Raw genomic sequence first — 11,977 nt, 5'->3', positions numbered from 1 at the left:
ATCAGTGAGATTTGATGGTTCAGTATAACTCTTTAAACTTATGGTCAGATTGCTTGGTATTTGTGCATTGTCTTGCCTTTGTTTTGTTTTGTTTTATTTTGTTTTGTAGTAACAGGTTTTATTTAACTCAGAGCTTCACACTTGCTAGGCCAGCACTTTACCATTTAATGCATGCCTCCAGCTCAGTTGTTGTTGTTGTTTTTGCTAGTGGGTTTTTTTTGTTTTGTTTTGTTTTTTTTGCCAGTCTTGGGCTTGGGCTCAGGGCCTGATCACTGTTCTTGGACTTTCTCAAGGCTAGAGCTCTACCACTTGAGCCTCAGCACCACTTCCAGCTTTTTTCTATGTATGTGGTACCGAGGAATCGAACCCGGGTATTCCTGCATGCTAGGCAAGCACTCTACCACTAGGCCAAACTCCCAGCCCTTAGTGGGTTTTTTTTGTTTGTTTGTTTTTTTCTGGGGTTTGAACTCAGGGTCTGAGCACTGTCCTTGGGCTTTCTCAAGGCTAGAGCTCTACCACTTGAGCCACAGCACCACTTCTAGCTTTTTTATGTATAAGGCACCGAGGAATTGAACCTGGGTCTTACCACCAGGACAAACTCCCAGTCACCCTACTGGTTATTTTTAAGATGGGGGTTCTCAAGCTTTTCTGCCTGGTCTAACCTTGAACCAGGATCTTTCCACTCTCAGCACACTGAATGGTCAGGATTATAGGTGTGAATCATTGGCTACAGATGTTTTGTTGTTATTGCCATGCCTAGGACTTGAACTAAGGTTGTTGTTTGTTTATTTGTTTGTTTTTGCCAGTCTTGGGGCTTAAACTCAAGGCCTGGGCACTGTCCCTAAGCTTCTTTTGCTGAAGGCTAGCACTCTGCCACTTGAGCCACAGCACCACTTCCAGCTTTTTCTGTTTATGTGGTACTGAGGAATCAAACCCAGGGCTTCATACATGCTAGGCAAGCACTCTACCACTAAGCTACCTTCACAGCCCCTACCCTTAAGATTTCGTGCTCTACCACTTGAAGCACAGTTCTGCTTCCAGATTTTTTTGTAGTTAGTTGGAGATAAGCATCTCATAGACTTTTCTGCCAGGCTGGCTTCAAACCATGATCCTTAGATCTCAGCCTTCTGAGTAGCTAGGGCTATAGCAAGAGCTTCTGTTCATAGCAGGTACTCTGCCATGGACCCACACTTCCAGTCCAGTTTTGTTCTGTTTGTTTGTTGGTTGTAGATGGAGTCTCTTGGATTTTATCTTTTGCCAGGACTGGTCTAGAACTATTCTCAGATCTCAGCCTCCTGAGTAGCTATGATTATACGTGGCAGCCACCCAGTGTACCACTTAAGCCACAACCCCACTTCTAGCTTCTTCTGTTTATGTGATACTGAGGAATTGAACCCAGGGCTTCATGCATGCTAGGCAAGCACTCAACCACTAAGCCACAATCCCAGCCCCAGCATATCGTTTTTAAAATGGGAAGAAGATCTAGAGCTCTTCCAAAGGGCCCCTGGAATCCCACGAAGAAGGTTACAGATTTCTCCTAAGAAATGTTTATTTTGTAAATGAGAGTTTAAGCTGTGCTTCAACTGTTACATGTCCTTGATTTCCAAATGCCATCCTGAGATCAAGAGCTGAGACCCTGAAAATGGCAAGCACAACAGAATGGATTTCAGGGTGTCCTTTCAGACCATGTGAAAGAGAATTGAACTAGTTCAACTTGAACTAGATTGTCTGCCTGAGGTTACACAGTTTCCATCTGCACAGCCCCCAAATTGAGAAATATTTGCTCAGATGACTAAGTTTTGAGCTTATCATTCATTTGGGGTTTTAAGCAATATTATACTGTCAGTCTTCCAAGGAGGAAACAATTGCTGGCACAGATGGTAAGGAGAAGAAAGACCGCTTACACAAGTGGAGAGCACTCCCTTTTTCTGACCTTACCCTGTTGGACCAGACCCTCAAAGGCATGAATGCCTATTAGAAAGTATGACCAAGATCTGGGGCACATTAGCTTTGTCACAGGAGATGGGCTGGGCTGAGCTGGGGGTGCAGGCTAGAAAGACAGATCGGGGATGGGCTCCATGAGCAGCCATATTCATGCGGTTTTCCTGAGCTGAGATTGCTACTGAACTTCTAACTAGTAAACTCTGTTCTTGTGCACCATTCACTCCCCTGCCAGCAGTGCATGGCTCTTGAAAGGAGGAGGATCAATGAGTGGCCCTCCCCTACCAGGCTGTTCACATTTAAATCAGGGACCATTCCTGAATTGAACAAGGCTCCATGACTTCTTCCCCAGTGCCTGTCACCGCTTCTGAAAACCATGGTGCCCTGCCTCCTCTCTAGAAGTTCTTGGCTTAGATTCACGGGTCCAAGGGTCAGACTGAGGCTGGTTGAGGGGGCCTTAGAGATGACTACTGAACACTCACCAAGCTGAGAACTAAGGGGGAGTTCTCTCCACCAGTAATCGCCAGGATGCTTTTGCTTGTCTTGTCTGAATGGTTACAACTTCTCAGCAGAGCCACAGGCAGGAGACGCATGCATCTGTTCCGTCATCATTCACTCCGTCATTCATTCCTTTATTCATTTCCACATCCACTTTCCTGTCCAGTCACTCAACTATTCAGCTCACTGATTCATTCACTCAATCTCCATAGTCCTTGCAGCCGGAAGAGGCAGAGGTCGAAAATAAGTCCAGAATTTCCATCTAGGCAGCTGGGGGTGTGGCTCAAGTGGCAAACATGTGGCCCTGAGTTCAAAATCCAAGTACCACCACCAAATTAAAGCAAAGCAAACAAACAAACAAAAGGCCACCCACAGGATTGCTGTATGGGAAACAGGGAGGATCACGAGGAGGACCACGTCTTTGGGGTCATTTTGAGGCCACCCCCTCTCCAGGGTACTTTGCATAAGACTGAAAGAATGGGATTAGGATGGAGCTTTTGAGCCAGTTAAATCTCCCACAAATCCTGTCTTGCTTCTACCACTTCCGTGAGCATCTAGAAGGAGAGGCTGAAAGCTCCATGAGTAGCACATCCCCCTGATTTTCTACCCCTCACCACAGTTAGGACTTCTATGGCCAACCAGGGAAAAGAGAATGAGGCTCTATGCTTGGGTAGCAGGCACTTAGATGAATGATGGGACAGAAATGGCAGTTAATGGAGTAAGAAGGCTGGATGCCCAAAGCTGTGGATCTGAGCATCATGCCTGACACTTTACAGGGAGCAAGTAGGGCGGGTGCAGTCCTTTGTGAAAAGCCACCCAAATGACTACCTCTCCATGCCCTCCTTTGCCTGCCCTCCCTATCCCCCAGCCTAGATGGGCCGTGTGCAGGGCGTCTGGCCCCAGGGAGAGGTGGGGTGAGTGGCAGCCACACCTACTCAATTATAAATAAGGATCCTCCAGCCACTGCTGCTTCTGCCTCCTTTCCTCAGCCCTGACAATATCAGAGCCACTAGCACACCTAGACCATGGACCCTGGGGATTGCACCTGTATGTCTGGTAAGTACGGAAGCCCACGTGGGGTCCTGGAACCTGGTACTAGCATCCTATAGGGGGCATGCAAAACTTAGGTGGAAACTTCTCTTTCCTCCAGTTGGGATCTACAGTGGGTTTGTGGAATCATGACTCAGGGACTGGCTAAGGAATGAACCTGAAAACCTTGGTCTTTCTATTTGGGCCCTTGAGAAACAAGTACCAGGGTGGGATAAAGGGTGCTAGCCCAGGACCTGGTCACTTGGTTTTGCTCCATTTTGCTGCTATTTGCAAATTGATATCTTCTTTCTGGACTTCAGTTTTCTTATGTGTAAACCAAGGTTACTTATTACCAGCTGCCTACATCCCAGGCTTGCTATGAAAAAATTAAAATTGGTAAGCATGTGCAGACATCAGAAGAGGCACGGGACCCTCAGTCACTAACAGAGATGGTTTCACAGAATGGTGTTAGTTAGGAGGAGGGAGGCCAAAGGCTTAACAAATGGTACTGTAAGCTTTACAAGCCTCCTTCATCCTCACTCAGGGCTGCTTGACTGGATGCCTGGACAAAAGACTAAGAAAAGAGACAGAGGCATCCAGTATTTTGAAACTGAAAATGATAGATGCAAAGAGCTTAAAAAAAAGAATCAAAAGTTAAACACAGGTAGGCACAAGTGGCTTACACCTGTAATCCCAGTTACTCAGGAGGCTGGGATCTGAGGTCTTTCCTGCCTGGGGAAGCAAAGTCCATGAGATTCTTATCTCCAGCTAACCATCAAAAAATCTGAAGTTCGATTATGAATCAAGTGGTAGAGCGCTAGCCTTGAGCAAAAAATAAAAATAAGTGAAAAATAAAAGCTAAAGGACAGTGCTTAGGCTCTGAATTCAACCAGTAGCTTTCCTGTTATGAAAACAGAAGTGAACTTGCTTATGTCTTTGTCTGTTTTCCTCATCATTCAGGGTTTCCATCTCTCCTTGGGAGAACATGAAAGGCTTGGATAGCTCTCAGAGGAACCCTGGCTTCTAGGGTTGGTCTGGGCTAACGCTTTTCTGTATATCAGGATGTTTCCTAGTCACACTAAGACTTTAGGAATCATACCATCTCTAAGATTGGGCCCAGGATCCCAGGCAGAGCTGAGACAGCCATCCCTGTTCCCATCTGTGGACTACAAGTGGAACTCCGAGACCTTGGAGATCGTCAGCAACATCATCCCTCCCTTATCCAGCCCTTCCTGGGGCTGCCAGTAGCTTTGCCCTGTGAAGTCCAGCCATGTGTCCATCTATCTCTGTCCTCATGCTCAAGGCAGTCTGTCTTCTCTTCTAGGAGGGATCTGTATCTGCGGAGACAACTGCAAATGTACAACCTGTAGCTGTAAAACCTGTCGCAAGAGTGAGTATGGGGACTGGGGGCACGACAGCAAGGAGGTGAGGCAGGTCTAACCCCTCATCCGCCACCATCCAGCCATGATTGTGAGGGAAAGGTCTCTGGATGCCTCTTACCCATTTGAGAGGATCTGGAATGATGCCTGAACAAAGGGCGCTCAAGGGCGGCAGCCAGCTCAGGGATGCGACCATCCACATGTTTAGAGACAAAGAGGAGATTCTGTCTATCTATCAGCCAAGGAGATGAAGCACTGGCCTGGAGCCATGAGCCATGGTCTCTTCTCTTTTATCTGCCAACCACTGTCCATGGCCTTGGCAAACCCTTCCCTATTTCTGACCTCTGATGGGCTCTAGTTGACCCCTGGGATCCTGTCCAGCTCTTCTCTCCCAGGGTTTCTGCTACCATGGATTGAAGCCTTTGTATCTGGGCTGTTTTCTTTCTCCTCTCCATGGTAAGATGGGGTATTGATCTGCCCAACTTCTAACCCTTTCAGGCTGCTGTCCCTGCTGCCCACCAGGCTGTGCCAAATGTGCCCGGGGCTGCATTTGCAAAGGAGGCTCAGACAAGTGCAGCTGCTGTGCCTGAAACCCACTCATCATGCTGGGAGAAATCCTGGGAAAGCGTCTGTATAGTGCATGAGTCCAGAAGTTGAAAGGATTGTACAATAAACTGTGCTTTTTATATATTTGTCCAAATGGGGTGTTGGTGTCTTTTGTGTAAAGTCCTTCAAGTGATAAAGCTTGCATTTGTGGTTGTCCAGTGGGCTTCGTTCCCCCAACTTAATAAAACCAAGAAGGGTTGGCCGGTGTAGATCCTGTACCAGCCTACCCAGGTAGCTCTTGCCCAGAGCTACTTGCCTCATGGTATGGCCACTCTGCCTAGGCTTCCTCACAATACTCTAAGATGGCCCCAAGAAGTCTTTAACCAATGACAAACAGGAATTGGGAGATAGACACCCAGCATCTTCCCCTCAAGTGGGACAATTCTGAGACTTATCTCAGAGGTCTCCAGCTTCCCTGAGCCATTCACCCATGGCATCACATGCTCATTAACCCACACTTCTTCTTTGTTTGCTCCACATCCTCATTCCCTATCAATGCTTCCTGAGATTCCTACCAAAATACCACTTTGGTACAGTATTTACCTTGGGAAAACTATAGCAGAACATCTTTGTACATAGTTGGTCTCCAGTAAAATGGGGTTTTAAGAAGACTGCAGCCCATTGTAGACCTAGTCTAACTCTCTTGGCCTAGGGCCAGTCCAGAATGCCTCATTATGGACCAGGCACCAGAGATTCGTGCCTGTAATCTTAGCTTTTCAGATGACTAAGATCTGAGGATCAAGGTTCAAAGCCAGCCTGGACAGAAAAATCCATGAGACCCTTATTTCCAATTAACCACCAAAAAAAACCCCCAGAAGTGAAGCCATGACTCAAATGATAGAATACTAGCCAATGTGTAGGGCCTGAGTTTAAGCCCCAAAACCAGCATCGAAAACAAACAAGCCAGGTGCTGGTGGCTAATGACTGTACTTTTAGCTACCTGGAAGGCTGAGTCTGAGGATTATAGTTCAACGCCAACCTGGTATGAAAGCCATGAGACTCTTCTTTCCAAGTAGCCACCAGGGAACCAGAAGATGAGATGTGGCTCAAAGTGATAGAGCATTAGCCTTGAGCAAAAGGAGCTCAGGGATAGCACCCTGGCCTGGAGTTCAAGCCTTAGAACTGAAATAATGATAATAATAATAATAATAATAATAATAATAATAATATAGTGCAAAACTAGCTGTTTAGTGGGATGCAAGCACCAAATCAGCCATGAAGAGAGTCTGTGTATAATTAAAAACATCCCCAAACCAGTATATGGCAGGTATAAGTGGCCCTGCTAGGTTATAAATTACTTGGGTTAGTCAGTGAAGGACTTACTTCTCCCCTCTTGGTCCAGTCTTCTTATAAATCTAAAGATGGAATGTGAAGGATTGACCCCTGCCCTATTATCCCAGGTGCATAGGGAGGCCAGTCTAAACCCCAGGTATGCATGAAGATGCTTGACTTGCAGGCAGAACAATCTGACATCCCATTGTCAGCCTAAGTGAAAGCCCCTGCCTCCCCAGCCCTAACACCCTTTTCAATAACCTCTGTGTCCTTGCTCAGACCCCATAAAAGCCCAACTCCAACTCTACCTCCTTGCACAACCTCACATGGGAACGTTGCTGCCCCTCGCTGCAGTGCCTCAATAAACAGCTCTAGCTTGTTGAGACTGAGTCCAGCCTTTTCCTTTCTCCATTTTCCTAACAGTCAAGACCACATGATCCAGCAGTCATGGAGCAGGAAGTAGAGGCTGGTGGAGGTACAGACACAATTACCAAGCAGCCTTTCTAAGAATTGACTTCCTAGATGAGAACACTGAGGCCCCTGGAGACACACTAGAAACAGATTTCAGTCTCCCATCCATGCATCTAGCAGCAGTCCTGGACAGAGTAGCAGGCAGGGAATTTGAACACACCCTGGACCCAGCCCATTGTCCTCCACTAAACTCTGCCAGGCAACCAAGGGTGAGAATGGTGCCTTCTCCAAGGTCCCAAGGCAGCTGCAGGTTAGGCCATGGGGATGGGCTCCGTTGACAAAGGAGGATCAGGATTAATTTTGTATGGAACATTTTTTTTAATCCTGTCATAATCCTGTTTGGAAATAAGCTGAGGCCTCCCTGGGAAGGTTTCCTTTCATGTACTACCCTCAGCCTCCCATTGCAATGGAGAGGGTGTGTCCTTTTGGCATCAGACATTGCACCCTTCCTGTGTGCATGACCTTGACCACTGAGCCTCTTGGAGCTCTATAAAGGGCATCTCACAGAGCTTTATGGGAAAACTACAGCAGAGCAACTTTATACTTAATAGGTCTTCGGTAAAATGGAGTTTTACTAGGACTGCAGCCCATTGTAGACATTGTTAGTCTCTTGAGAAACCCTGGCTGAGTCACTCTGAAATGGCAGAACTCTCAGGTATCTTGGATCCTGATGCTGGCAGCTATACTGTGTGTGTATGAGGTGTGTGTGTTGTGGGCGGGAGGGGATTGCCACGCCTGTCTCCTGCAGCCAGGTGGACCATTCTCGCTGTAGCCCACCTTCAATTTCCCTCCTTTCTTTTCTTCCTTCTCTTTTTTACTTGTGTGTGTGTGTGTGTGTGTGTGTGTGTGTGTGTGTGTGTGATGGGGCTTGAACTCAGCCTGGGTGCTGTCCCTTCAGCTTGAGGCTACCGCCCTACCCCCTGGACCTGGGTGTTGTCCCTGAGCTCTTCAGCTCAAGGCTACCACCCTACCCTTGAGCCAAGCCCCGCTTCCCATTTTCTAGAGGTTAATTGGAGGTAAGAGTCTCAGGTCCTTTTGTGCCTGGCTGGCTTTGAATCTTGATCCTTAGATCTCAGCCTCCTGAGTAGTTAGGATTACAGGCATGAGCCACCGCGCCCGGCTTATTCTTTTACTTTTCTTTCCTTCTTTCTTTCTTTTCTTTTCTTTTTTTTTTTTTAGTACCCATGCAAGGGTTTGAACTTAGGGCCTGAGCACTATCCTAGAGTGTTATTGCTCCGGACTAGTGCTCTATCATTGAGCACTACCATTGAGATACAGCTCCATATCAGGCTTTGGTTTTGTTTTTCTTGAGTAGTTCATTGGAGATGAGAGACTTGCCGTTCAAGCTGGCTTGAACCTCCAGTCCTCATCTCAGCTAGGATTACATGTATGAGCACCAGTGCCTGACTCAATTGCCCTCATTTCTATCCCCTTCCTTCCTTCCTTCCTTCCTTCCTTCCTTCCTTCCTTCCTTCCTTCCTTCTTTCCTTCCTTCTTTCCTTCCTTCCTTCCTTCCCTCCTTCCTTCCTTCTTTCCTTCCTTCCTTTCCCTATCTCTTTTGCTTCTCTCTCTCTTTTTCCTTTTTAGTGGTACTGGATTTGAACTCAGAGTCTCCTGCTTGATAGGCAAACACTCTACTCCTGAGTCATGCACTCTCATTTCTTTTTCTTACACTGGTTGTGTGTGTGTGTGTGTGTGTGTGTGTGTGTGTGTGTGTGTGTGTAAGTCCTGGGGCTTGAACTCAGGGCCTAGGCACTATCCCTTAGCTTTTAGCTCAGGGCTGGTGTTCTACCACTTGAGCCATAGCTCCACTTCTAGCTTTTTTGTAGTTCACTGGAGATAAACAAGAGTCTCACAGGTTTGCCTGGTTTGGGACCATGATCCTCGTTCTCAACCTTCTGAGTAGCTAGTATTACAAGCATGAGCTACCAGCTCCTGGTTTGCACTGCTTATTTTTGAGATAAAATTTTGCTTTCTGGTCAGGCACATATTACAATCCACCTAATTTAGGCTTTCAATCATAACTATGGACATATATTTCCATGCAGCTTCTTCCTTGAAATGTAGCCTCTCAAAAGTTTTTGCTCAAACTGGTTTAGAACCTTAACCCTCCCAAATTCAGCCTCCATGTAGCTAGAAAGACCAAGCCTGAGCCACTGGCACCAGGATCCTATCACATTTTTTTTTTGCCAGTCCTTGGCTTGAACTCAGGACCTGGGCACTGTCCTTGGGCTTTCTCAAGGCTGGAGCTTTACCACTTGTGCACTATGTCTGGCTTTTTCTATGTATGTAGTACCAAGGAATTGAACCAAATCTTTGTGCATACTAGGCAAGCACTTTACCACCAGGCCAAACTCCCAGCCCCTCACCCCCATCACATTTCTGAAAGACAGAGTCAGACCTCAGATTTTCACTTTAATAATAACAATAATACCAATAAGTACTATTTAGTAAGCACTTACTGTGTGCCAAATGAGCACTAGGAAAAGCATTTTATAAACAGCCTATCTCATACATTGCACAATCAGAAGTACATGGAGTGCGGACAGCTCATGCCTTTGATTCTAGCTACTCAGGAAGCTGAATCAGCGGAACCCAATTTGAAGCCGGCTCTTGTAGACAAAGCTGAAAGATTCTTATCTTTAATTAACCAGAAAAATCTGGAAATGGCAGTGTGTTTCAAGTGGTACAGAACTAGACTTAGGAGGGAAAAACTAAAAATGGTGCCCGGGTCCTGAGTTCAAAGTTCCAGGACCAGCACACACACACACACACACACACACACACACACACACACACACACACACACGTATGCACGCACACAGTGCTTTTAGAGTCAGACAACCAGGGCTTCTCTAGATCCCTACCTCAGAGAGTCTTTTTCAAGACCTCCTCTATAGACAAGGAGTCAGAGGGGCCAAGGAGATGGAATTTATGCCCATTGTTCCTCTCTTTCCAATCCTGTCCCCATCTGGGTAGTGCTTTGGGTACCTGAGATCCCAGAGTCCATTTCAGGGATGTATATCTCTTCCCCAGACCTATCTTTGCTACATATAGACCATGCCATCCATCAGTGTGTTTCTGGGCCTGAGAGATGGCTGGGACAGCTGTTTCAGGGATGGGGGATACATGAGCTTGAACTAGATGGGTGAGTTTTAGTGTCCACATAGAGTGGAACAAGCCACAGTGGGAAGGAAAGAGGATAAAATGCAAATAAGGCTTTCCTCTTTGCTTCTGTCAAAGTCTCTGAAAAAGTGAGGTACCTGTCAACAACCTCAGAGATAATTATGTTAGAAATCCCACTTTACCAATGAGAAAGTTGAGCATTCAGGGAGTTTGCTCCAAGTTATAAGACTTGCAAAGGGCACAACTCGGACCCAGTTTTTGTCTTCCTCATTCAGAAGTTAACTCTTGCCTATGCTGTATGAATAAAACAGAGAGAAAACTGCAGGTAACACTGTTCCAGGGCCAAACATGAAGGATCCCTGCCTGTGCTTTGGCTTTAGTGAATCCACCTCAACAACCCACAATATCTAATTTTATTACAGCAGTTGTGGTAGCCTCTGCGATTCAGGAGCTGGGATTTGGCACTGTGTGATCAACTAATTGTCAATATCTGCTCTTATAACTGAGACCATCCAGCCCTGTTTTGTTCCCTCTCCAGGTGGAGTGTTTCTGATACTTGCCTTCACTTTTAAATAAACTTTCCCTTATAAAAAAAATACTGACTAGATGTGAGTGCCAATAAGATTTATAGATTGTCTTAATACTGATGTCCAACACATAAAGTTTTCAAAGCACAGGATTTGAATGGTAGACATGAGAAAATACAAATTAGACCACCAGGTTCTTTTTCAACACACAAAAAATAGATTGTCACATCACATTGTCACTTTAAATTTTGTGTTTCAATTAGGACCATCCCCACACTGGGCCAGCGGTCCAAGGAGTGTGGAGGGAGGGGGTGTAGGCCAGGTCCCAGGACAGGAAGTTCTTCACACCGGCTGCAGGGGGTGCTCTTGCCCATACTCAGGCTCAGTAGGGTAATCTGAGTTCTAGAAAGTGGTGCTGGGGTTGACAACCCTCTCCTTGCTTCTGCCTGGCTAATTTGGGGCTTAAAGACAGCTCAGAAAGGGACTAGGACCTTGAGATAGAGCTGCCAAGAGGTTCCTTCAGCACAAGCTCTCCCAGGACCCACAGGATCCCATCTGTAAAAAGACTTTCACAAAGTACAAAGCACTCAGATTCATAGAACAAGGTTAGCAGATCAGGATTGAGGCCAACACAGCACCCACAGAGATGAGCTAGTGAAAAGGCACAATTTGATAATCCACCAGAAAGACCAATAAAAATCTTCTTCCCATTGGACCCCATGGCTTCACTTCTGGTAAATCTAGTCTTAAAAAAAAAAAACAAAAAACTAATAAACTAAGGAGGGGCTGAGAAAGAAAATCCCCCTTACAAAAATGGTTGTGCAATATTGGAAATGTCCTAATGTCTAATTGTATGAAAATTTTCAAGTAGCTAGGGCCAGTGGACACCAGAATGTGACACAGACACTGTACATAGACACCCACAGAAAATAGTTATGGTGAAATCGTAATCTTCTTCCTTTCTTCCCTTCCCTCCATTCTCCTTCTTTCTTTGCTTTCCACTTCTGTCTGCTCTGTCTGTCTGTGTGTCTGTCTGTCATGTGCTCTCTCTCTGTCTCTCTCTCTGTCTCTGTCTCTCTCTCTGTCTCTGTCTCTCTCTCTGTCTCTCTCTCTCTCTCTCTCTCTCTC

The 11,977-nt window shown here is 46.1% G+C and overlaps 1 protein-coding gene across 1 annotated transcript; it reads left to right on the top strand.

Moving 5' to 3' along the window:
* Nucleotides 1–1,613: 1,613 nt before the first annotated feature.
* On the top strand, nt 1,614–5,479 carry Mt4 (metallothionein 4). The gene is made up of 4 exons (XM_090357036.1): nt 1,614–1,880; nt 3,429–3,495; nt 4,793–4,858; nt 5,346–5,479. Exons 2-4 carry the CDS (start codon nt 3,465–3,467, stop codon nt 5,435–5,437), a joined length of 189 nt encoding a protein of 62 aa, XP_090213162.1. The 5' UTR covers nt 1,614–1,880; nt 3,429–3,464; the 3' UTR covers nt 5,438–5,479.
* Nucleotides 5,480–11,977: the final 6,498 nt, after the last annotated feature.

This window comes from Megascapheus bottae, chromosome 24, assembly GCF_031878675.1.
Source record: "Megascapheus bottae isolate mThoBot1 chromosome 24, mThoBot2.hap1, whole genome shotgun sequence".
Taxonomy (NCBI): Eukaryota; Metazoa; Chordata; class Mammalia; order Rodentia; family Geomyidae; genus Megascapheus; species Megascapheus bottae.
This window is presented reverse-complemented; position numbering and strand designations above follow the sequence as displayed.

Coding starts and splice junctions, on each gene's coding strand:
- Mt4 (XM_090357036.1), top strand. CDS start 3,465: ATGGACCCTGGGGATTGCACCTGTATGTCTG. Junction 3,496..4,792: donor GGATTGCACCTGTATGTCTG/GTAAGTACGGAA, acceptor CTTCTCTTCTAG/GAGGGATCTGTATCTGCGGA. Junction 4,859..5,345: donor CTGTAAAACCTGTCGCAAGA/GTGAGTATGGGG, acceptor TAACCCTTTCAG/GCTGCTGTCCCTGCTGCCCA.